Source organism: Salvelinus fontinalis, chromosome 13 (genome assembly GCF_029448725.1).
Source record: "Salvelinus fontinalis isolate EN_2023a chromosome 13, ASM2944872v1, whole genome shotgun sequence".
NCBI classification, from domain to species: Eukaryota; Metazoa; Chordata; class Actinopteri; order Salmoniformes; family Salmonidae; genus Salvelinus; species Salvelinus fontinalis.
In genome coordinates, this window is record NC_074677.1 from 12716692 (window position 1) to 12744337 (window position 27646).

At 41.1% G+C, this 27646-nt stretch overlaps 1 protein-coding gene across 2 annotated transcripts; it reads right to left on the reverse strand.

The window, feature by feature from the left end:
• Positions 1–1532: 1532 nt before the first annotated feature.
• LOC129868104 (14-3-3 protein epsilon) lies at positions 1533–27593 on the reverse strand. Of its 2 annotated transcripts, none has more exons than XM_055941743.1 (6): positions 26877–27593; positions 8539–8738; positions 8159–8265; positions 7383–7589; positions 5876–6012; positions 1533–2748 (listed from the first exon to the last, which is right to left on the reverse strand). In XM_055941743.1, exons 2-6 carry the CDS (start codon positions 8734–8736, stop codon positions 2696–2698), a joined length of 702 nt encoding a protein of 233 aa, XP_055797718.1. In that variant the 5' UTR covers positions 8737–8738; positions 26877–27593; the 3' UTR covers positions 1533–2695. The 2 variants fall into 2 exon arrangements, with proteins under 2 accessions (XP_055797718.1, XP_055797717.1); XM_055941742.1 differs by lacking the exon at positions 26877–27593 and adding an exon at positions 22853–23060.
• Positions 27594–27646: the final 53 nt, after the last annotated feature.

A 27646-nucleotide genomic window follows, 5' to 3' on the forward strand; every position in this document is an offset into this window, starting at 1 on the left:
TCTCAGGATGCTTTACTGTTGGCATGACACAGGACTGATGGTAGCGCTCATCGTCTTCTCCGGACAAGCTTTTTTCCGGATGCACCAAACAATCAGAAAGGGGATTCAGAGAAAATGACTTTACCCCAGTCCTCAGCAGTCCAATCCCTGTACCTTTTGCAGAATTTCAGTCTGTCCCTGATGTTTTTCCTGGAGAGAAGTGGCTTCTTTGCTGCCCTTCTTGACACCAGGCCATCCTCCGAAAGTCTTCGCCTCACTGTGCGTGCAGATGCACTCACACCTGCCTGCTGCCATTCCTGAGCAAGCTCTGTACTGGTGGGGCCCCGATCCCACAGCTGAATCAACTTTAGGAGACGGTCCTGGCGCTTGCTGGACCTTCTTGGGCGCCCTGAAGCCTTCTTCACAACAATTGAACCGCTCTCCTTGAAGTTCTTGATGATCCGATAAATGGTTGATTTAGGTGCAATCTTACTGGCAGCAATATCCTTGCCTGTGAAGCCCTTTTTGTGCAAAGCAATGATGACGGCACGTGTTTCTTTGCAGGTAACCATGATTGACAGAGGAAGAACAATGATTCCAAGCACCACCCTCCTTTTGTAGCTTCCAGTCTATTATTCCAAACAAATCAGCATGACAGAGTGATCTCCAGCCTTGTTCTCGTCAACACTCACACCTGTGTTAACGAGAGATTCACTGACATGATGTCAGCTGGTCCTTTTGTGGCAGGGCTGAAATGCAGTGGGCATTTTTTTTTTTTGGGGGGGGGGGGGGGGGTTCAGTTCATTTGCATGGCAAAGAGGGACTTTGCTATTAATTGCAATTCATCTGAACACTCTTCATAACATTCTGGAGTATATGCAAATTGCCATTATACAAACTGCGGTAGCAGACTTTGTGAAAATTAATATTTGTGTCATTCTCAAAACTTTTGGCCACGACTGTAGTTTCAAACGGGAATATAATTCAATAGTAGGACTGCGCTGCTCTCTAGTGGCTATGTAATGATTAAGGAATATGAATAATTGTGAAGGCCACCTGTACAAATAAGTTTGACCAGGAGGATGCAAAGTTAAAGAATAGACAGATAAATGCTCTACAAAATGCATCCTATTATTTTCTGTCATAGCTAATAGGAAATCATGTCAGCTCTAGTAATTACATTTCTAGTTGCAACATTGTGAACATTTCACCTTATTGCATAGTGAATACACCCCTGACCCTAAGTACAAGTAATCCGTGGGGCTGAAAACAAGATACCTTATTAGATGGCTTCCCAAAAGTGTGTATTCTTCTGTTGCTTTTCCCTCTTTTCTTGATCCAACCAATGGAAAATGATCCACATAATCAAAACAGTTTACGCTCTGTTACTGTCAGAGGGTAAGACACTTATTTCCTGATCAGTTCACTGAATGAGCACCTTACCCTTAGATGACAGTAACAACAGAAGGTAAACTGTCAAAGGTAAAAACTTATCGGTCTTTGGCTAAAGACAGTACAGCGAATTTTAATCGAAAAATGACACCACAGGTGCATTTTAATGTAAGTTTCTTTTTTTTTATTTGAACTTTAAATGTTAATTTCCATGCTGTGTTTCAGTAAGAAGACAGACGGGGCGTGTGGGTCCAGTCAGAATATCCAGTAGTACAAATCAGATTCAAGCTACACATACTGAACAGAAGAGAAAATAAGGGGGCAGGACAGAGGGAGAAAGAGAACATTCTGGAACAGAGGGGCAATACAAGATAACATAAGCAGGTTTCTTTTTTTAAACAAAGTTTTTTTTACGGTGCCAATGCAAACCTGCTTTACCTCACATAAGAGAGATGGAGAAACTTCGCGCTCCTTGTTTCTTTTTTTACACTGCTACAAGCCATCGTCTCTATACGTCAGCAACCAGTACAAAAGCAGCGCTACAGACTGCAGAACAATGCGTGGTCCATGCCTCGGACCTGAGTGGTGATCGCAAAGAAAGAGATGCCCGGGGGAAGTTCTGTTATCGTCATTGATAAGTGTCTGGCAAAGAGAGAGGAGAAACACAAAGGGCACTCCGTTCCTTCTAAAAAGCTTTAAGTCCCTTTTAAAAACAGTCAAAAGCCACCACCATCCCTAATTTGCGACCAAAGGCTTAGACGACTAGAGTAAAGTAGCACGAAGACATCAATCAGTTCTAGAAAAAGAGAGTTACAGCAAACGTTTGTGTTTTAAAAATCAAGTCAGGGAGCGCGTGAACGTTGACGACCGCAGGCAAGCATACTTGGCAACTGATGACACAGCAAAAATGAAAACAAAAAAAACGTGAAGATAAATGACATGACCCTTACATGGCCAGGCTTGCAACAGGAGATACTTTTTTATATATATATATATATATATATATATATATATATAAAAAAAGTAACACCCAGGAACAGCTCGAAGCTTTAGCTTGTATATTTTCTCTTGTGTTTAAATGCGGAAGTTATTATTTCCAATGAAATGGGCGATTTTTAATCTTTATTTTTTTATAAAAGAAAAAACCAGAAGAACTGACAGACAGATAGAGAGTGATAGTGAACAAGAAAAGGGGTAAAAGAGCGAGTTGGCATCGGCGTAACAGCCGAGTTTGGGAGCTCTCACTGACACCATAGTTGGAACTGGGGCTAGCAGGCGGAGAGGGGAGGGGTAGGGAGGGGTGTCTCGTATTGGCCGTGAAGTCTCACTGGGTCTCATCCTCCACATCTTGCAGCGCTTCTTTATTCTGTTCTTCACCTGAAGAGAGAGGCACATGTATTCCATTTAATTGTATATTTGTAATCTTCATCATTCAAAGCCAGTGTTATTTTCACCACAAACATAAATGGACAAAAGAAAGTCCAGAGCCCACCCACTGTTACCATAGCAACAGGGAGGTGAGGTTTAAAGTGATATGGTCTTCAGGGGAGGAGTGATTAGTAAAGTTAGGTGGTGATGGGTGAGTGAGATGGGCTGAGGAAGGGAAAGGGGCATACCTAGTCAGTTGTACAACTGAAAGCGCCTTCCACATTTAATCCAACCCCTCTGAATCAGAGAGGTGCGGGGGGGGCTGCCATAAATCGACAGCCACGTCTTCGGCACCCGGTGAACTGCCTTGCTCAGGGGCAGAACGACAGGTTTTTACCTTGTCAGCTCGGGGACTCGATCTTTCAGTTAATGGCCCAACGCTCTAAGACCACCAGAGTCAGACTCCAAGATTAAGGTCCACTAGGCATAGATCTAAGATCTGCTTTCCCTCCCCCAATCATAACCTTTAAGGGATAGTGCTTTGTTCTACTTACCCAAACATACCATTTTGTTTCTGCGTGCAATGTGAAGGAAGTTAGCTGTAGTTTCGAAAACCAATGCTAGAGCAATGAGCATTACAATTATAAAATTGTCATTTGGTGTTCAGTGTATGCCAGCAAAATGTGTGATATGAATGCTTTCAGGTCAATGGGAGAGATAACATACCGATTCTACTTTCGCTACAAAGGCGTTGGAAAATCCACCCACGAGTCATGTTGCACAAAAAGGTTCATTCAAAACACATTGGTGGTTGGCAGGAGAATGTACATAGTGGCATCAGAAAGTTTTCATGCCGCATGACTTATTGCACATTTTGTTGTGTTACAGCCTGAATTTTAAATGTAATACATTCATATTGTGTCACTGATCTACACACAATAACCCATAATGTCAGTGGAATTTGTTTGTAGAAGTTACAACTTCAAAGCTGAAATGTCTTGAGTCAATAAGTGTTCAACCCCTTTGTAATAGCAAGCCTAAATAAGTTCAGGAGTAAATGTGCTTAACAAATCACATAATAAGTTAAATGGACTCCTTAGTGTTCAATAATAGTGATTAACATGATTTTTGATTGACTACCCCATCTCTGTATCCCACATACACAATTATGTTAGGTTCCTCAATCGAGTAGTGAATTTCAAGCACCGATTCATCCACCAAGACCAGGGAGGTTTTTCAATGCCTCTCAAAGGGCACCGATTGGTAGATGTGTAAAAAATATATATAAAGCAGACACTGAATATCCCTTTGAGCATGGTGAAGTTATTAATTAGGCTTTGGATGGTTTATCAATAAACCCAGTCACAACAAAGATACAGGCATCCTTCCTAACTCAGTTGCCAGAGAGGAAGGAAACCGCTTAGGGTTTTACAAGGCCAATTGTGATTTTAAAACAGTTAGAGTTTAATGGCTGTTATAGGAGATAACGGAAGTTGGATCAACATTGTAGTTACTCCACAATACTAACAAATGACAGAGTGAAAAGGAAGCCTGTACAGAATTTAAAAAATCCAAAACATACATCCTGTTTGCAATAAGGCACTAAAGTAATACTGCAAATGTGGTAAAGAATTTAGCTTTTTGTCCTGAATACAAAGCATTATGTTTGGGGCAAAACCAACTGAACACGTCACTGAGTACCACTCTCCATATTTTCAAGCATAGCAGTAGCTGCATCATGTTATGGGATTGCTTGTCATCGACAAGGACTAGTGAGTTCTGGATAAAAATAAATGGAACACAGTCATAAGCACATGCAAATTCTTAGAGGAAAACCTGGTTCAGTCTGCCTTCCAACAGATACTAGGAGACAAATGCACCTTTCAGCAGGACAATAACCTAAAACACAAGGCCAAATCTACACTGGAGTTGCTTTAGAAGACAACAATGTTCCTGAGTGGCCTAGTTACAGTTTTTACTTAAATCTACTTAAATATGTATTTAATCCATTTTGAATTTAGGCTGTAACAAAATGTGGAATAAGTCACAGGGTATAAATACATTCTGAAGGCACTAGTGCTAGTGTGCAAACCAGTAACAACACAAATATATTTATTCTTCACACTGCAAAATGTCAAAAGCCTCAGTAAAGATTTGATAGCTAGCAAATGACTTTCGGGCCACCTAGGCTGGTTGCTTAGGAAGGTTTCCATAGAGATGGCACAGCCATCTAACTTTGTAAAGAATTAAAGCAGCGAGTCTAACAAAGGTTCAGAATCTACGAAGATCAAAAATAGAAACTATAATAAGGTGCCTAATTAGTGCCTACGAGATGCTACATGCAGTTGGTGTGGACGACAGCACAGTGTTGATGTGCATCAACTGCATGTTTGCAGATTTACGAGTGACAAACAGGGTCCCAAGGATTCAGTGTGATTACTGAGTGTATCATGTTCAGCCATAATAATAAGTGGAATACCTAAACTCTAGCCCAAAACCAGACAGTGTTGGTAAAAAATTGCATTGCAGTGAGTAAGACAGTGACACTAACCACACAGCACTCAAATGTTTCGAGTTCCACAACATTTTACTACAGTGTGAATTAATTAACCCGGCGCTGGAAGATGCAGAGAAAAAGTGTTAGTGAAGTCTGATTGACAAAGCAAGAGGGATGCCCAAGACAGGAGAAAAATGACTTACAAAATACATTTCTATCGAGGGAATGGAGTGGGGGGGGGGGGGGGGGGGGGGGCGTTGTCCTTAAGAATCTACACAGTGGAAGATGGAGACATGAGAGAGAGCCTTGAACATGAGTACATCTCAGACAAAGGGATAAAGACTGTAAAAGAGAAAAAGGTGAAACAAAAAGATAGAGAAAAAGAGAAATAGAAAGAGAGCTGAAGAAAGATAGAGGTAGTGCTGCTGAGGTTAGAGAAAAACCACTGTGCTGAGGGGGGAGATAAAGGGTGGGTGAGGTCAACTCTCCAACCCTAAGAGCACACAGCACCAGCCCAGCAGTATGTGCTGTCAATAGGTGGAAAACATCCATCCCCCACGTGACCAGACGCTGCAGTGTGTTTAGTCCTTGAACTGTATTGTTCTACATATAATAGGTGAAGAAGCATGGAACGCTCACCGTCTCCCTGCATATCTGAAGTCCATAGTGTCAGGTTGTCGCGTAGCAACTGCATGATGAGTGTGGAGTCCTTGTAGCTCTCCTCGCTCAGCGTGTCCAGTTCTGCAATGGCATCGTCAAACGCCGCCTTCGCCAACCTGAGGGCAACAGCGTGGGCAGAGAGGGAGGGTCAAAGGTTGGATTTTACAGTGTGTCCAAGTCACATCAACAATTTGCTGAACATTAGTCAACATGTCTTGGTATGGAGCATTCAATAACATGTCTTGATAAATAAAAAAGATATCATATTACTAGCCAGGACATCAGGTGACTTTAATGTACTGTATAGGAGAGACTATTGCATGCCCAGTCTGAAATAAAGGCATGGGCGGCATACCGCATATAGCATATATCAGGGTATTTGGAAAAAGCCACGGTAAGGTTTTTCAAAACCGTTGAAACTATTTCTTTGAACTTTTTCCAATAAATTGTTATATTTGTAGATACTTTTAAGTTAATACCTGCAGTCAACTTGTACAATACGTTAGGACATAAAGCAGACTGCGGTTTTATGTCACTGTTCACTTTATAAAGCTTACCCTAGTTCCCCAGAACAGAAGGAGCCAGTCACATGTTTGTTTGTAAATAGCACAACGGGAGAAAGGAAGCTGGTGAGTCCATAGCATTATATATGCATCGGCGAGTCTGTGTGCGGCGCACGAGGTGATGAAGTTACACTTGTATGCAATTCACTACTAAGTGTTTGCCATCAGAAGTCAAAGAGCTCTGGATGAGTTCTGTATAGCTGACATTATTTCCCCGGTGCTTCCAACTAGCATTTAATTATTCTCCCATCTGCTCCGTGTACACATGCTGCTCTTCCTTCAAAGAAGGATGCATCCCATTTTTTTTCATTTGCACAATCTCCTGTTCACGTTCGCTTGTAAATGTCCACACTCACCAAAAATGACATTTGGTAGCTACTTGCTATGCTTGTATAACCTTCTGAGCTGGATTTGCCAGTCTTTGCAATTAGTTGATGTTTGGTTTTGCTGTGATTTTGCTAATTGTTTGTGCTAATTTTGTTCGCATTGGTAATAGAAGCCCAATGGCATTTTGTTGTATTTTTTAACACCCCCTTGTGTGCTATGCCGGTAATTCAATAACTCCCAGGATGAGAGAAGGATGTTATGACGATATAACATGTGGATACCGCCCAAGCCTAGTAGACATGATGCAGCACTAGATAAGGATGTCCAAAAAACCTAATCAAATCAGAACTCAATCTGTTTCTTTGAAAATGTTACTGAAAGACTAACACTTGGTACTGCAGAAAAACACTCCGTAAGGCATAGCAAAAAAGAAAGAAATACATAAAAAAAAAAAATGTAATCAGGCCTCCTGCTTGTGCATTATTACACACTCACAATCGCTATCTATTTGAAACATGGAGCGTAGATGAGGGAGATGGGAGAGTGGGGAGTGAAAAGACGAGAGAAGAGTGGGGAGAAAAGATGAGGGGGCCCACCTGCATGCGCGGTCGGGGGAATTGAGGATTTCATAATAAAATACGGAGAAGTTGAGCGCCAGTCCCAGGCGGATGGGGTGTGTCGGTGGGAGTTCGATCATGGCGATGTCGCTTGCAGCTTTGTACGCAACCAAGCTGTTCTCTGCCGCCTCCTTTCGGTCGTTTCCCGTGGCAAACTCTGCCAGGTACCTGTGGTAGTCTCCCTTCCTGAGGAAAAAAGGGAGAACGAGACCACTTATTTCAACCTCACAAAACATATGCAGACCATGGATTGATTGAATGTTAACATATGAATATTCTTAACAGACAAGCATGGCTTGTGGGTTGAGAAAACTCTGCATAATTCTATGAATGAACCCTATGTACAAAAGGGAGCTAATTCTCTTACTGTCATGCAGCCCTTGAAACTGGTATGTGGACACTTAAGCCTACTCCTTGACCAGGACTAGACTTGCTAGAGACTAAACTTGCGTCCCAATATTCCACATTTACCCTGAAATATGCACTTCCGCACTTCCGCACTCCCCTATTTGGATTTTAAAGGATTGGTGTAAGAGCCCTTGCTTACACCAATTGTGTGCTTTTAAATTCATGTGGGGTTGCGCACAAGTGCACAGTTCAGGGCAAAGGGTAAAGCATTGAGAAGCAGATGTTTTCACACACAGAGCACGAGAGAGCAGAGACACCTTTCTCATGTTACTAGAACAGTAAGGGCATAGATATTAGCTGCTGTGCGCTAAATAGTTTTTTAAAAGCTGTCCCATCCGCAGACATACATTTTGTAGTAGAAAACCTTTGATTCTCCAGTGTTTGCTGCTGGAATGAGGTGCTTGTCCAGTACATCCAGAATGTCATTACAGATTGATTTCAGCTCAGTCTCCACCTGCAGAGCAGACAAAACACACAACACCTGTTGGCAACAAACTCAAGGAGAACAGACAAAAACAACAAACTCAACTTTAAAGTCTATTTTTTAAACATAACCCTTTGAACGACCTGTTTAAAAATTAAACATTAAATAAAAGGCCCCAGAGTATAATCCTCTACTTTGAAAGGAGCCACACACCACCCCTATCTAACTAACTAACATTTCAACATTAAGCCGCCCTTATCAGGGTTCTCCTCTACTATCACCGTCCACGTTCCCGTGGCTCACCATTTGCCTGTATTCCCGGATCATCTTCAGTTTGTCTTCGCCTCCTTTGTTCTCCTCCTTCTGTTCAAGGCTGCTGATTATCCTCCAGGACGCTCTTCTGGCTCCGATCACGTTCTTGTAAGCCACCGACAGCAGGTTCCGCTCCTCCACCGTCAGCTCCACGTCCATGCCCGCCACGTTCTTCATGGACTCCACCATTTCTGACAGAGAGAGAAAAGACTGAACCTAAACCATCAAACACCCTGCCTTCAATAAGTTACGAACAATTCGTTCTGTTCTGGATTTTGTCTGTTTTTTGCTGGCAGCAATTACACAAGAACATAGAAAATCTGGACAATGTAGATTTTGGCTAGGGAATAGAACAATTTCTATTATGTATGAATGGAGGAAATGTTCAGAAAGAAGGAAATCCTGATTAATAAAGACAAATTATCCCTGACTGAGAATAACATGTAGGGTTGGGTGGTATCCAGATTTTCATTTCGTCATTCTCTCATTCTGGGATTTATGGCATTACCAGCTTAGTACACAAGGGGGCGCATAAAATGGGCATTAAGTACCAGAATGCTAACAAAATTAGCACATTTCCATGGAGGCTGCTAGCTAAATATTTTAATGATCGCAATTTTTTTTACTATGATCGCAAAAAAATTAACTAGCAAGTTAAACTTAAGGGTTGTAATAAAGTAGAATTCATCACTTTTCACACAGGAAAATATATAAAACGCATAAGAAATCTTGCTGCATTTTGTAAATGCAGATCTAAAAACGCTTCTTATTGCTATTTCTGCTCAGCCTCAGACTAATTTTGTTCTTCAGTTGCACTTCACTTGGATGAGAATTCACAAATGGGCATTCTAAGAGCCGATAGCTACACAACAGTCAGTGTTCTACTTCTCTCGGTTTAAGCAGCCTACTTTTCTCCGGTAAAATGCAATATTAACTTTATGTAAATTATTTATTGATAAACAGAAATAGGATGGCCTTACATTGCTTGAAGAAAAATACAAAACCTTGTGTGGCTTCCAGGCAAATAGCGTTGCAATTCTGTTTTCATCTGATTAAAATGAACCCATTTCTGCAGAATGTGATGCACTAAAGTATATTCTGCAAAGGAAAACTTGCACGTCTATGATCACAATTGAGAGAAAAAGAAAAAAACATTCAATATAAAACGCAACCCGTCAACACACAGCTGGACTCCCCTGCTCCCCTGAAATACCCCACCCAAGCCTACAGACATGTCATACAGAAAACACAGCGCACACAGTATTTAACCACGCTTACAGGAACACTGATGGAAATGATAGGTGTTAAGGCTTTGTTGGTGCTTGTGAGATGTAATTAGCAAGTATTTTGGGCTGGACCAACCGAACTTCTCAGCGTAAGTAAAGACCGACTCCTTGAAACCAGGGCTGAAGTGGATCAACGTATTACAGAGCATTTGATTTTGGGCCACTAACGGTTCCATAAGCAGTGTGTGAATGAGTCAGGACACTTGCTGCCTCATGAACAAACAGACTTGTGAATCAGTCTATGAATACGCAAATAGCCACTACCACTGTACAGTACTAGTCTATAAGGCTCACCACAAGCAGTTACAGCCATTACCAAATCTAAAGCCTAAAAAGATGGGCTACACAGCCATTATGATGGAAGATCTGACAAGAGCTACTAGTACGACGGATCCTTATCTTAGCCGAGTACTAGTCCTTAGCCGCACATGACATACCAAGAAGAACCCAAATATCCAAATCAAAAGGAGGAACAGGGGCCAATATCGAGCATTACGGTTTTCCATGCCTGTCATTTCAAACCTCATACCACTGACCTTTAACACTGAGCTTGTTACCAGGCAACCCAAAGGTCAGGGTCTGCACTGGTGTATTGGGGGGGGAGACAAAACAATGCTTGAGTTCTGATGTAAGCCAATTTCTTTGAGTGGTTGTAATGTGTATTTTAGTGGTCGCTCTTGTAAAATAGATTTTCATCTATGAGAATAACCTTTAAGTATATAAAGGCTGAACGCAACTTCGATATACAAAACCTTAACATGCCACTGCTTTGAATTTAAGTACCATGACTACGGATGCAAATTTCAGTCAATTCTGCTGCGACTAACCAACCCTTATTAACCGGTAAAACGATAAAAAAAATTCTAAACAGTAAAATGACGTGACCAACAGAAAATACTATGCATGCATGCAAGATAAGGCCATTCTTCATTAAGAACTAAATTAAAACATGCAATAGCAAGCCTATCATCTTACAGTCAAAAGGCTATAGCCTATTATTGAACATGCAACTGCTGTAATGAAGCAGCTAAAAAAACTGTTCTCAACAGTGCACCTAATGCAAGCCATTCCATGACAGATGAATAATTCTGTTTGAAACTTAGAAAGAGGGGGAGTCTAATACAAACAACTAGGAAGGCTTGCTAATATGACTAGCATTGGGCATTTTGTTTCTGGACAATGAAAGAAGTTGATATGAACAAGAGAAATACTGGTTGAGTAATAAGTCTGTATAAAATAATTGTCTCCACAATTTTATGGTTGGATTTTGGCTAGGTTACTTTGAAGCAAGGCAAGACATTCTTCATTAGCTTAAGTAAAACATTCAGGGTTCAAACAATTATACTGCCTGAAGCTCACGTAGCAAAATAGTGGGTGACACTCCGATAGCCTGTCTACCACTGACTATAGCCTACACCCTCAAATGGCGAATGGGAGGCACGCGTTAATTACGAGTTGAGAAATGAAAATATATTTTTTTTAAATGTAATCGTGGCCATCACGATTGCATTTAGAATTTCTTTATCGCACAATGACAGTTTATAAAAGCACGTTTCATTCCAGTAGCTACTTTGACAGAAAACAAGCCATTCCGCACCTCAAAACTAGGCTCTGTATACTGTGCAGGCGTGATAAAATACATGACTAACGAAAATACATGCAATTTAATTCCACTAAATTATGCAAATTAACCTATAGATCAATAAGCATAACCAGTTAAATGTATTTTCGGTGGCTAACCATTAACATCCCTAGGAGTAAACCAAAATGGAATAGTTTGCCTAAGATATTTAATTACATTAATCTGTACTCCTTGCAATGCAAAGACAATGACACTGGGTTTTCATATACGACGACATTCAGGTGGGATCACAGACTACATACATTGTATAGAACAGCATCACATGGCACATCTCTTACATACCCCATAATGAAAAAGCAAAAGCAGGTTTAGTCATTTTTGCAAACAATAAAACAGATACCTTAATTATCTGTAAAGGCACACACACATGTAAAGGCACACACACCCGTCTATATAAAGTCCCACAGTTGACAGTGCATGTCAGAGCCAAAACCAAGCCACGAGGTCAAAGGAATTGTCCGTAGAGCTCTGAGACAGGATTGTGTCGAGGCACAAATCTGGGGAAGGGTACCAAAACATTTCTGCAGCATTGAAGGGCCCCAAGAACACAGAAGCCTTCATCATTCTTAAATGTATGAAGTTTGGAACCACCAAGACTCTTCCTAGAGCTGGCCACCCGGCCAAACTGAGCAATTGGGGGAGAAGGGCCTTGGTCAGGGAGGTGACCAACAACCCGATGGTCACTCTGACAGAGCTCCACAGTTCCTCTGTGGAGATGGGAGAACCTTCCAGAAGGACAACCATCTTTGCAGCAATCCACCAATCAGGCCTTTATGGTAGAGTGGCCAGAAGGAAGGCACTCCTCAGTAAAAAGGCACGACAGCCCGCTTGGAGTTTGCCAAAAGGCACCTAAAGGACTCTGACCATGAAAAACAAGATTCTCTGGTCTGATGAAACCAAGATTGAACACTTTGGCCTGAAAGCCAAGCGTCACATCTGGAGGAAACCTGGCACCATAGTGGTGGCAGCATCATGCTGTGGGGATGTTTTTCAGAGGCAGGGCCTGGGAGACTAGTCAGGATCGAGGAAAAGATGAATGGAGCAAAGTACTGAGAGATACTTGATGAAAACCTGCTCCAGAGACTCTCAGGACCTCAGACTGGGGCGAAGGTTCACCTTCCAACAAGACAATGACCCTACGCACACAGCCAAGACAATGCAGGAGTGGCTTCATACCCAAAATAACTTGAGGCTGTAATAGCTGCCAAAGATGCTTCAACAAAGTACTGAGTAAAGGGTCTGAATAGTTTTGTAAAACATGATCTGTTTATTTTTTTTGACTATGGGGTATTGTGTGTAGATTGATGAGGGGGAAAAAAATATTTAATCATTTTTAGATTTTTTTTAAAAGTCCAGGGCTCTGAAAACTTCAAGGGCACTATGTAAAACATCACAGCAGAGTTAAAAAAAATATGGCTCATGTTCCATCATAGTTATGACTAAAAACATCTTGATGCAAAGTATATCAAAATAAGAAATTACTTTTTTCTTGCTATGTGACTGCAAAACCAAAAATATAAGTGCCAAGTATGTAAAATGTGTGTAGTAGAATGTACTTGTAACAAAAGAAAAAGCTGTAAAAACAATGTTAATTTTTGTCCTCAGAGGGGATGCCCCGCCCCAAAACTAATATGTTTTAATGGGTTATCCAAGTCCACAACAATGCTTAAACCAAATCAGGAGACCACTTGAAATCTGGGGAAAATGTTGGGTGTAGTTACCCTTTAACATAGTCTGAGTACCAGTCTCTATAGCCAACATTCCATTTCCTTGAACATCTAATCAAATAGCTACCCAGACTATTTATTGCCCCCCTTCCTCTTATACACCGGTGCTACTCTGTTATCATCTATGCATAGTCATTTTAATAACTCTACCTACATGTACATATTACCTCGACTAACCAGTAGCCCCCTGTATATAGTCTCGCTATTGTTATTTTACTGCTGCTCTTTAATTACTTGTTACTTTGATTTCTTATTCATTTTTTTGAACTGCATTGTTGGTTTTACGGGCTCATAAGTAAGCATTTCACGCATGTGATGAATAATATTTTATTTGTCATTGCCGAAAGGCCAGTCTCTTTGGCAATCTCAATGTTCAATATGCGCTGGATTTACGGCGGAGTTGCTCATTGGAAATAACATTAATATTTACATGAAAACATGTGGAGCCTCGGGAAATTGTTTTTGACTGTTATAAATTCAAATTCTAAACATTTAGCTAGACATGTTGTATTTTGAGGCCTAAAAGCAAAACGAATACATTTGGAGGTAGGTATTGCAGTATGTATTGTTGTAAACTTATGAAGAAAAAAAATCTTTCTTAACTGGATACCGACGTGTTCTGTGGAGAAAATGATAATGCAAATAATGAAACTGTCATTGGAGGATAGCTGTGCGGAGGATTAAATCCTGTTCTCCTCAAGCTCAATTATAAAATTTTCATATTCCAAGATCACAGAAAGATGAGTCTTTTCAGCATATGACATGGAGTAGAATAGCTAAAGATTCGATGCTCGACTACTAGTGCCCGGGAAGAGCAGCGGTACTACGGTATCTCTACAGAGAAAGAACACTTGACCTGTGACTTCGATGAGTGGGCTAGAGCCGTGCTCAGACAGTGACCACTCTCTGGATTGACACAAAACGTAAAAGGTAGGACAGGGAAATGAAACAAACAAGATTTCAGGATATACAGTGCTTTCAGAAAGTATTCATACACATTGTTGCGTTACAGCGTGAATTCAAAAATTGATTTACATGGATTTTTTCTCACCCATCTACACAGTACTCCATAATGACAAAGTGAAAACATGTTTTTAGAAATGTTTACCAATTTATTGAAAATAAAATACAGAAATCTAATTTATATAAGTACTCACATCCTTGAAAACTTTACTTTGTAGAAGCACCTTTGGCAGCAATTACAGCTGTGAGTCTTTCTGTGTAAATCCAAGAGCTTTCCACACCTGGATTGTGCAACATTTGCCCATTTTTATTTTCAACATTCTTCAAGCTCGGTCAAATTGGTTGTTGATCGTTGCTAGACAACCATTTTCAAGTCTTACCATAGATTTTCAAGAAGATTTAAGTCAAAACTAACTTGACCACTCAGAAACATTCATTGTCTTCTTGGTAAGCAACTCTAGTAAAGATTTGGCCTTGTGTTTTAGGTTGTAGTCCTGCTTAAAGATGAATTCATCTCCCAGTCTGGTGGAAATCAGACAAGGTTTTCCTCTAGGATTTTGCCTGTGCTTAGCTCCATTCCATTTCTTTTTTATCCTGAAAAACTCCCCAGTCCTTAACGATTACAAGCACACCCAGGATGCAGCCATCATTATTCTTGAAAATATGGAGAGTGGTACTCAGTAATATGTTGTATTTGCCCCAAATTTAAACACTTTGTATTCAGGGCAAAAATGTAATTGTTTTGCCACATTTTTTTGCAGTATTACTTTAGTGCCTTGTTGCAAACAGACTGCACATTTTAGAATATTTGTATTATGTACAGGCTTCCTTCTTTTCACTCTGTCAATTAGGTTAGTATTGTGGAGTAACTACAATGTTCTTGATTCATCATCAGTTCTCCTGTCACAGATATTAAACTATGTAACCGTTTTAAAGTAACCATTGGCATCGCGCTGAGCGGTTTCCTTCCTCTCTGACAACTGAGTTAGGAAAGACGCCTGTATCTTTGTAGTGACTGGGTGTATTGATACACCATCCAAAGTGTAATGAATAACTACACTATGCTCATTGGAAAACCTCCCTGGTCTGTGGTTGAATTCACTGCTCAACTGAGGGACCTTACAGATAATTGTATGTGTGGGGTACAGAAATCAAGTTAAATACTATTATTGCAAACTGAGTGAGTCCATGCAACTTGTGACTTGTTTTGAAAATGTTTACTCCAGAACTTTAGGCTTGCCATAAGAAAAGGGGTTTAATACTGGACAATAAATTTCAGCTTTTCATTTAATTAATTTGTAAAAGTGTTGAAAAACACAATTCCACTTTGACATTATGGAGTACCAGTGACAAAATCTCAATGTAATCCATTTTAAATTCAGGCTGTAACACAAAATGTGGAAAAGTTAAGGGGTGTGAATACGGTCTAAAGGCACTAGATTGTAGAAATGTCATGTGTGGGGGACCATAATCCCCAGTTTACAATTGGCTCATTCATCCCCCTCTCCCCTGTAACTATTCCCCAGGTCGTTGCTGCAAATGAGAACGTGTTCTCAGTCAACTTACCTGGTAAAATAACAGTAAAATAAATAAATAAATAAAATGGCGCTCAGGACACACAACAGCTGGCCTTCCATGCATGTGTGGAAGCATCACGTTTAACTAGTGCTCAGCTACTCTGCTGCCCTGAGTAGCATGACTCGACGTATTCAGATTCATTTTAATGAGCACCGCAAGAACACTTGACGTGTCTATAAAAAAATAACATTGTTAACTGTTCACTCTGTCCCCCCCCCCCCCCAGAGATGGAGTAGTATTCCTTCTTTCCTTGATTAATTGGGTTTAGAGGTGGATTGGGGCAGAGGAGTTACCACCACCATTACAACACCACATTGGAATTCATTCAGGTCTGTTGAGTGGCCAGGACCACTGAGCCCAGCCTCCTACTGAGGCTGGGGGCAGTGTATAAGTGCACTTCGTCAAAGAGGCAGCGGCAAGGAGGGGAGGGAGTAAAAAGTAAATGAGCAGTCTCTGCAAAGATCCCCACTAAGCAGAGAGCCCCTGTCTGATCCATTTGCACAAATATTGGGTCTGGATGACTCGCCTGAGCTGGAGAGGGGTTACGTAAAAGAGAGTGGCGCACTGGTGCCTCGTCTCCTCCCGTCCTTCAGCCCTTATGTCAGGGGGGCTGCATAGGCACATACCACCAGCTCCTACACCCCCACCCCTCTCTCTCTGGTCTGGCTCGACCCCAGCTGTACTATCCGCCTTGCACATTCCTCTGTGCCAAAGGGGGCTCCAGGAGGAATGGCCTGTTCCACAGCAGGCCTGCAGGGGGGGGGGGGGGTCAGTCTGGCTCTGAGCCCCTACAGGGGATTGTCCCCTTTCAGGAGGCCTAACGACAGGAGGGGTGGGGGGTGTCGCCTCTCAACAGTGGCTAGAGCTGGTAGAGAACAGTATCCTGTTTCAGAGCAGAGCAAGAGAGACCAGACTGCCTGGCCCGTGTGTACCGCTGGTGAATCTTTGATAGTAAAATATGGAAAACTGAAATCAGGTGCTACTACAGAAACTAATGGTATGTCTTTGTATAGAGTAGCATTCAGACACCTCGACTTTATCTACATTTTGTTACGTTACAGCCTTATTCTAAAATGGATTAAATAAATGTTTTTCCTCAATCGTGGGGAGAAAGGCCTTGGTCAGGGAGGTGAGGGAGGGACATGGAGACTAGTTAGGATCGAGAGAAAGATGAAGAGAGCAAAGTACAGAGAGATCCGTGATGAAAACCTGCCCCAGAGAGCTCAGGACCTCAGACTGGGGCGAAGGTTCACCTTTCAACAGGACAACCATAAGCACACAGCCAAGACAACGCAGGAGTGGCTTCAAAGTCTCTGAAAGTCCTTGAGTGGCCCAACCAGAGCCCGGCGTTAAACCCAATCGAACATCTCTGGACAGACCTGAAAATAGCTGTGCATCGACGCTCCCCATCCAACCTGGCAAGAGCTTGAGAAGATCTGCAGAGAAGAATGAGAGACCTCCCCAAATACAGGTGTGCCAAGCTAGTAGCATCATACCCAAGAAGACTTGAGGCTGTAATCACTGCTAAAGGTGCTTCAACAAAGTACTGAGTAAAGGGTCTGAATACTTATGTAAATGTGATAGTTTACATTTTTGTATACATTTGTAAGCTTTGTCATTATGGGGTATTGTGTGTAGATTGAGGGGGGGGGGGGGGGGGAGACTATTTAATACATTATATAATAAGGCTGTAACGTAACAAAATGTGGAAAAAGTCAAAGGGTCTGAATACACTGTATAACCCAACGGCACCAGTCGGAGAGGAGCGTGAACTAAATGTTACTGCTTCTACGGTGAATGCTGAGTACTGCACCTACAGTATTGCTTCGGTACTGCAGTTTAATTGCATCACGGCCGAGAAAGGTAATTCCCGTTGACGGCCCCATAGAGAAGTCAAATTTTAAACGGCCTAACAAGACACTAGTCATCACCTTTGGGAGAAAAAAAACATGCATTAACTTATTCAAATTGTTGCCCAGGCCACTCACAGCCGAAGATATTAACATTTTATATTCATGCTCTGAGGTCATGACCCCAGCTAGCCATGGGAAGTGCCGATTACTCCACCTGTCTTTCCAGTGCGCACAGTGCTTGAGTACAGGTGGAGTAATCTCAGTAAGGAAGATGGCAGCAACTACGGAACTGCGTATGCGAAAGTGATTAGATTTCGTTGAAAACAAGAGTTGGCCATATTTGAGGCAGTCTTGTTCTTATTATACCTCAGTGGTCCAAATTCACGTTTCGCCACACCCATCTAACTAGCTGAGAGTACCTGACGCTGTTCGTTGAGTGTTATTGCTAGTCAAATCCTTGGGACATCCCTACACTAAACCCTAACCATAACCAAACCCGAGCCTTAGCCTTCACTAGGGATGTTAACGGTTAACCGTTTAATGGGTTAGACGCCAAAAACACATTTGACCGGTCATGCTTATCGGTCTATAGGTAAATTAGCATACTTTAGTGGACTTAAATTGGTAGGTGTATTTTTGTTAGTCATGCATCTTACACACACAGCATACAGAGCCTAGCTTGAGGAGCGGAATATCCCATCACCTGTCAGACAGCGCGAAGGTAGCTCCTCGCTGGAGTGAAAGTGCTTTTGTAAGCCCAGTCATTGCACAACAAACAACTCTAAATGCAATCGGGTGTTAAAGGAGCTATTTTAATTTATCAACTGGTAATTAAAGCACGCCTCCCATTTGCCATTCGAGTGAGTAGGCTATAGTCAACGGTAGGCAGACTATCAGCGAGTCACCTACCACTTTGCAATGTGAGCTTGAGGTAGTAATTGTCTGAAAGCTGAACCTTTGACTTTACTTCAGATAATGAGGCATGTCTTACATTGCTTCAAAGTAGCCTTGCAAAAATCTATCCATAGAAAGAGAGGCATTTATTTTATAAAGACTGCCTGATGCCATTAACTAGCATTTCTCTCCTGTTCTGTTGATTTTCATATCAACTTCTGTTGTCCAGAAGCAAAAAGGCACAACCCTAGTCATATTACCAACCCATCCTACTGTAGTTTGAGATGTTCATCATCGTCACATATGGAACATTAACCAGTTAATGAGGGCCAGTTACTTGGCAGCAAAATTTACAGAAATGTGCATCCCTAACACTTACTGTAAGCATTTTACACTGAACAAAAATATAAATGCAGCATGTAAAGTGTTGGTCACATTTCATGAGCTGAAATAAAATATCCCAGAATGTTACATAAGCACAAAAACCTTCTCAAATGTTGTACATCCCTGTTAGTGAGCATTTCTCCTTTGCCAAGATAATCCATGCGCCGGTCAGTTGCGTCATATCAAGAATCTGATTAAACAGCATGATCATTACACAAGTGCACCTTGTGCTGTGGACAATAAAGGCCACTAAAATGTGCAGTTTTGTCACCACACAATTTCACAGAAGTCTCAAGTTGAGGGAGCGTGCAATTGGCATGCTGACTTCAGGAATGTCCACCAGAGCTGTTGCCAGAGAATTGAATGATATTTTCTCTACCATAAGCCGCCTCCAACGTCAATTTAAAGAATTTGGCAATACGTCCAACCGGCTTCACAACCGCAGACCATGTGTATGGCGTTGTGTGGGCAAGCAGTTTGTGGATGTCAACCTTGTGAAGAGAGTGCCTGGCCCATGGTGGCGGTGGGGTTATTGTATGGGGAGGCATAAGCTACAGACAACGAACAGAATTGCATTTTATCAGTGGCAATTTGAATGCACAGATACCGTGACGAGATCCTAAGGGCCACTGTCGTGCTATTCATCCGCTACCATCACCTCATGTTTCAGCATGAGAATGCACGGCCCCATGTCGCAAGTATCTGTATACAATTCATCCATGGCCTGCATACTCACCAGACATGTCACCCATTGAACATGTTTGTGATGCTCTGGATCGACGTGCACAACAGCATGTTCCAGTTCCCACCAACATCCAGCAACTTCGCACAGCCATTGAAGAGGAGAGGGACAACATTCTACAATCAACAGCCTAATCAACTCATTGCAAAGGAGCTGTGCCGCGCTGCATTAGGCAAATGGTGGTCACACCAGAGACTGTTTTTCTGATCAAAGCCCCTACCTTTTTTCGTGAAGGTATCTGTGACCAACAGATGCATATCTGTATTCACAGTCATGTGAAATCCATAGATTATGGCCAAATGAATTTATTTCAATTGACTGATTGCCTTATTTGAACTGAATGTAACTCAGGGCCATCCCAAGGATCCTGACAGCAAGGACCATTCACTAAGGCAACGCCTGCAGTGAGAGGCAGTGCTTTGCCAGTGGCTAATTTTGTGATTGATCTTTTTCCATTCAAGTGACTACTACCAGAACTCAGTGGTTACAGCCCTCCTATCAATGAAAACAGCTAAATACCAAATAAAACATTGCAAAACTTCCAGGAACGCTTGTGAAACCGACCAAGCCGGGGTTTTAGAAGTCAATGAGAGAAGGGAAAATTCTTCCTTTGTTCTTCATTTTCACAAAGTCTAAAGCCACAACCTAGATGAGCCAATGTATTAACTAGCTGAACATGTTATTACTCCAATCTCATGAAAGTGACAAACTGACATGTTTCTATTTTTGTCAACAAATTTATATTGAAGGAGGGTCTCTGATTTGAGGGCCTGCACATGCAGTTTGGTGCGAGATGACCATTAGAAACACGTCATCGGGTCTACACATGAGCTTAGCTAGTCAACTTCGCCATGACATCGCCTACAAGTGTGCTCTGGGATTTCTATTGGAGAAGCAGTTTAGCCTATCTTCATACTGTACTGTCTTTGCCAATACCTTGAAAATGTGTCCTGTTGTTTTCCAGCTGGAATCAGTGCAGTTTGTCCTCCTTTCCCTACAGTAACAGTATTCCACATTAAAAAAATATGTGTGGTTCTCCTAAATTGTATGTGGTGCTTACATTCATGTTTTTTCCTCAAAATTAGGAAATCTTTAGAGGTGTGGTACCTTGACTGTTTATACCGATCTAAAACAACACAAATCTGCGATGCTTTAGGCGAGAAAGAAGCAGTTAAATGCCAGAGAAAGACGCGACTGATGCACATGGGAATAATCTCTGGTTTGTCTCTGACATTGAGAAACTGAGATATGAGCTTCTAAAGTTGAGGAGTCAAAGATATTAAGACTTGTGTGAATGTTGCCATCAATTGAAGTAATCACTTTCTGTAAAAGAGAATGTTTAATTAAATTTAGGGCTCATATAAATGATCATAAAACATTTGGTAGCTGAATAACATTTGGGGAAAATTGGGTCTAGACTTAATTTTCCTTATCCATTATTATTAGTATTATATAGCCTACCTAAAATATGTCATGAGTCTTGCTAAACTAAATAGAAATGCGCTTCAAAAACACAGAGACATTCAAATTAAACAAAATCAAGCTTTTGGTGTATTTAATATAGACTTATATAAAAATAAAAAAAAGGGGCGGAGTGAGCGTGACATTTTTCAAATGTGAAAAACGTGCCCTGTAGAACAAAGGTTGGGAGCCCCTGTATGGCAGAGATCCATATTACAGCAAACTATAACTATCCCTAGATTTGACTACAGCATTATAACAGTGTTGCTCTATTGTAGAAGTATTTAAACCCCACTAAGGGCCAATGAATGATTAGTACAACAGTTCATTGATGTGGACACCATTGTAAGCCAGGAGCCAAGTAACTAACCCAAGCTTGCCATGTCAAAGCCTGTAACATTGTAACCATATTTGTCTATGTTAGCACGTGTTATCCAACGTGCACTACTAATAAAAATAAACGACAAATGAAACATAACAGCTCATTTGTCAAGGTACTGACTGGCTAGCTGAAACGTGTTACACTGACTGGCTTGGGATAATGTAATGAGCCAACATTAGCTATCCCTGTAACAACCACACCCACTCGGCTTGCCAGGGACTGCGTTCATTCCACGGTTGGGCTAATAAGGTGGCTCGCGCTATCTAGCTAGCTATAACATTAAACAAAACTGACAGCTAATGTTAGCGTGTTGAGTTTAATGTTGGCTTGCTAGCTAAGTTAGCTAGCTAACTACATGGCTCTGACGTTAGCTATCTAAATAGCGAAATGTCTCTGGTCAGTAGCTAATGTTAATTGGCTCTGGTTGATATACATTTACATTACATTTAAGTCATTTAGCAGACGCTCTTATCCAGAGCGACTTACAAATTGGTGCGTTCACCTTATGACATATACTGTTTAGCCAATCATGTCAAGGCAACAGTTAGCTAACTGGCATCTATAGAGAAAACTAATACCAAGATAATTACCCAACGTGTACTAGCTACTGTAGATAGCTAACTACATGTGTTGCAGAAAACCCGAAACCCAACCCACAAAGCACTGTCGTCGCAAATGGGTTTGACAGCCTGTGTGCGCGCACACACACACACACGATAGAAAGTTAGCTAGCGTCAAGACCAACTAACTAGCTAGATTTACCAAGCTGTAGTTGTTTATCTTATACTGTCACAATAACTAACTATTTCATCATAAATCAGCCAATTGTTTTAGCTAGCTAACAAATTAGCTTGCGGTAACTCATCACCATGGTAGCTAAAGTTGTACAGTAGCTAACGTCTCCTTTATGCACATTATTAAACAGTTAGCCGCCATTGTACCACAACTAACGTTGCTGACAGGCTATAGTTCACTAGTTAGCAATATTAGCTACAATATAATAGCTAGTTAACGTTAGTTGTATATCCATTGAGGGTCAACAACGACGTCGGAACTTCGGCACCACCAGCAGAAATAACCAACGGGTTTCAAGAAAGTAACTAGATATAGCGTATACTGAATGACACATGCTAACGCTGAATGAACAAAAGCCCAGTCATACACATGTTAAACATTATTGCTAACATTATTCCGTCAAACAAAACCACTTCTCTAAACGTTAAATGACTAGTTCAGAAACCCTCTTCTCCGCCATTTTGTCTCTACTACGATCTCTAACTAACCATCTTCAACCCACCTCGAAGCCCCCCCTTAGTAGAGGGGGGGGGGGCAGAGGGAACACGCGAATGAGACTGAGGCATACTCCGCATTGACAGTATATCTCAGCCCTTACCATCGTATCTCTCAGCTTGTTCGGCGAGTTTGGCCTGGTATACTAAATGCTCTCGATCTGCCATGGTGTTCGGGATCGGACTGTCGATGGAGAGCGGATCGAACTTGCGTATGTCTGTCTCAGTCGGCGGTTCTTAGTGGAGCAACTGCAGCGTCCCCACTCTCTAGCTACCGGTAGCAGCAGCACTGGTGTAAAGATGGCGTCGGAACTCCATCCGGGAAACCAACGCAATCCATGACGCCACCGTGCCCCAATTTACATATCTTTATGACGTAGAACTGTAATCCAAAAATCTGTTGAAAGTTAATGTGATACACATATTACTATTAAAAATATGTTGTTATAATATAATAATTTCAGCATGATAGTAGTGTGTATAGTTCACACAACAGTCATTCACATTTTTGTATTCGGCTCTGGTTTACACCTTTGACTAGTGATGGGGAAAGTGATGCGTTGAGTCTTTCCAGCCAATTGTGTTGAAAATAGGTTCATTACGTGAGGCTTTGGTAAACAGTGTACACTAGTGCCACCTGCTGGTGATAAGAAATTAGAGCAGCCAAATCATTATAGATGATGTCCAACACGCTGTAGCGAGTGCACAGAATAGCCTTTTAGTCTTCTACCAAAAGCAAAAAGGTTTGACAAAATGAAGCTTGGGACTTCATTGATCACGTGTTTCTAATAAAGTGATATAGGCATAGGCACACTACTTTGAATGAAACTGCTTAGCGATTTCGACGCATGACTCCGAGGTCCGGTACCAAACGTAACATCACTACCTTTGACCAGACAGACACACAACTCCTTATCATTGCTGGTATCCATAATGTTATTATAATCTGATTATTTAAAATCAGATTCAGTACAGACAACCCCAGACCCAACTCATCAGAATGCCTCCACCCCATGACCTAACTGGCAATTTAGATCAGTCTGATGTGGTCCTGATGATGTATTTTTATTATACAATTATATAGATATACAGTTGAAGTCGGAAGTTTACATACACCTGAGCCAAATACATTTAAACTCAGTTTTTCACAATTCCTGACATTTAAATCGTAGTAAAAATTCCCTGTCTTAGGTCAGTTAGGATCACCACTTTATTTTAAGAATGTGAAATGTCAGAATAATAGTAGAGAGAATGATTTATTTCAGAATTTCTTTCTTTCATCACATTTTCAGTGGGTCAGATGTTTCCATACTAATTGAGTGTATTTAGTAGCATTGCCGTTTCAGGTAGCCTTCCACAAGTTTCCCACAATAAGTTGGGTGAATTTTGGCCCATTCCTCCTGACAGACCTGGTGTATCTGAGTCAGGTTTGTAGGCCTCCTTGCTCGCACATGTTTTTTCAGTTCTGCCGACAAATTTTCTACAGGATTGAGGTCAGGGCTTTGTGATGGCCACTTCAATATCTTGACTTTGTTGTCCTTAAGCCATTTTGCCACAACTTTGGAAGTATGCTTGGGGTTATTGTCCATTTGGAAGACCCACTTGCGACCAGGCTTTAACTTCCTGACTGATGTCTTGAGATGTTGCTTCAATATATCCAGATAATAGATGGCATCATGAGGCAGAAAAATTGTGTGAAGTGCACCAGTCCCTCCTGCAGCAAAGCACCGCCACAACATGATGCTGTCACCCCGTGCTTCATGGTTGGGATGGTGTTCTTCGGCTTGCAAGCCTCCCCATTTTCCTCCAAACATAACGATGGTCATTATGGCCAAACAGTTCTATTTTTGTTTCATCAGACCAGAGGACATTTCTCCGAAAAGTACGATCTTTGTCCCCATGTGCAGTTGCAAACTGTAGTCTGGCTTTTTTATGGCGGTTTTGGAGCAGTGGCTTCTTCCTCGCTGAGCTGCGTTTCAGGTTATGTCGATATAGGACTCGTTTTACTGTGGATATAGATACTTTTGTACCGGTTTCCTCCAGCATCTTCACAAGGTCCTTTGCTGTTGTTCTGGGATTGATTTGCACTTTTCGCACCAAAGTACGTTCATCTCTAGGAGACAGAACGCATCTCCATCCTGAGCGTTATGACGGCTGTGTGGTCTAATGGCGTTTATACTTGCTTACTATTGTTTGTACAGATGAACGTGGTACCTTCAGACGTTTGGAAATTGCTCCCAAGGATGAACCAGACTTGGTGGTGGTCTTGGCTGATTTATTTTGATTTTCCCATGATGTCAAGCAAAGAGGCACTGAGTTAGAAGGTAGGCCTTGAAATACATCCACAAATACACCTCCAATTGACTCAAATTATGTCAATTAGCCTATCAGAAGCTTCTAAAGCCTTGACATAATTTTCTGGAGTTTTCCAAGATGTTTAAAGCTCAGTCAACTTAGTGTATGTAAACTTCTGACCCACTGGAATTGTGATACAGTTCATTTTAAGTGAAATAATTTGTCTGTAAACAATTGTTGGAAAAATGTATTGTGTCATGCACAAAGTAGATGTCCTAACCGACTTGCGAAAACTATAGTTTGTTAACAAGACATTTGTGGAGTGATTGAAAAACGAGATTTAATGATTCCAACCCTAGTGTATGTAAACTCCTGAGTTCTACAGTATACAGTACCAGTCAATAGTTTGGACACGCCTACTCATTCAAGGGTTTTTCTTTTTGAAATAACACATATGGAATCATGTCATAACCAAAAAAGTGTTAAACAAATCAAAATATACTTATATTTAAGATTCTTCAAAGTAAACACAATTTGCCTTGATGACAGCTTTGCACACTCTTGGCATCATCTCTACCATCTTCACCTGAGATTCTTTTCCAAAAGTCTCCTTCAAATATTTTTTATTGAACACACACAAGAATGGTGTATAGGTATAAAAGACAAGTATGCAATTCTTATCTGAACATAAAAGAGCAGACAGAAACAACAAGACCCAAAGTTCTAGGTACAAAACAAATATTACAAAACAAGACATACAGAACAAGGACACGTGGAAAGAAAGAGGGTAGATGTCACCCCCCCTTATTCCCCCCTATTCCTCGGGTGGCGGGGCAAGCACATGCTGCCCAAAGGTAGATTAAAATATTACAATTGAGAGTGCATTACAATGTACAAATTCACAGCGCCGACTGGTCCAAGTAAGAGAGGAAAGGCTGCCAGATTTGAACAAATGTTGATAATTTATTGTTCAGAATATATCTAATTCTTTCTAATTGTACAGTGTTTGCCAATTCGCTGAGCCATAATTTGATAGAGGGAGCTTCCCTCCTTTTCCAAAACAGCAAGATAAATGTTTTTTGACGAAATGAGACGGTAAGAGATTAGTTGTTTTTGGGGGTTGGTTAATCCGTTTAGGGAATCAGACACTCCCAGGATTATCAGACGCGGGTCTCCAGAACTTCAGAGAGGATCCTAAAAATTCCACACCAATAACCATACAAGCTAGAGCATAGGGCAAAGCAGTGGAGTAGTGTACCCTGCGCAGCCTGACATTTATCACACATAGTACAGTACAGTGGGGAGAAGAAGTATTTGATAACCTGCAAAATCGGCAGTGTTTCCTACATACAAAGCATGCAGAGGTCTGTAATTTTTATCATAGGTACACTTCAACAGTGAGAGACGGAATCTAAAACAATCACATTGTATGATTTTTAAGTAATTAATTTGCATTTTATTGCATGACATAAGTATTTGATCACCTACCAACCAGTATAAATCTGCGGGTCACAGTAAGTGGGTTTGAGGCCCCCTCACCTCAAGCTTTTTTGTTATTGAAAAAAACTCTACTGCTGACCATCAATGCTCGATTCAAATATGAAGTGGATGATTCTAATAATGCATATAAAACGTACATTTAAGTGTAGCTATGTAACATACGTAGGCCTAATAAACATATTATTAGCAGTGTGTTTGTCTACAAGACTGAAGAAAGATGCATCTCATTAAATGTAGGCAGTCCTTATTCTTAATTTTCAATGTGTTGTCTGCACATCCCTTCGCAACACATTAACACAAACATAAATCTGTTTGAAAGTAAAAAACTCTCACCTGGATTTCGAACTTGCCGCAAACTGAAAAAGATACCATGAGCCAGACTCACTACACTTAACTATTCATCCAGTTTAAATTGTGTTTTACTAACTTTGATTAGCAGATGGTGCCATTTGACTTCTGTTCAGGACACTCATGGAAAAGTGTTCGATCACATCCAACCATGTCAATATCTTTAATTGGCTGATGCAGAATTTGTTACCGGACATAATCACTGCTAACCTGGTCAAATTAGCATAGTGCTAAATGTGCCAGGTTATGTAATGGAACAGCTAACGTTGCGTATTAATCACATGCAACTACGTCAATGATTTTAATTGGCTGATGCAAATTTTGAAAAAAAGTTCAAACTTTATCTAATGTTTGAATGTATGGACCAATCAGGACCTGGCTCCACATGCAACACATTGCATAATGGTGTTGGTGAGAGACGTTTGAGAACATTTTAAGCAATAATAACAAAGCAAACAATTTCCCCAATGTAAAACACCTTCTTACAGTATGAACATACTGGTAAAAGACACCCATCAGCACCATATCAGAGGACAATATTAAAATCAGCTGAAAAAACTATTTCCCCCCCTTTTAAGAAATCTAAGCAATATTGACAACCGAGTTGAAGAAAACTAATAGGGGGATATGAAAAGTGCCGGGAACATACAGTGCATTCGGAAAGTATTCAGACTTTTCCAAATGTTGTTGAATTGCAGCCTTATTCTAAAATGGATTAAATATTTTCCTCATCAATCTACACACAATACCCCATA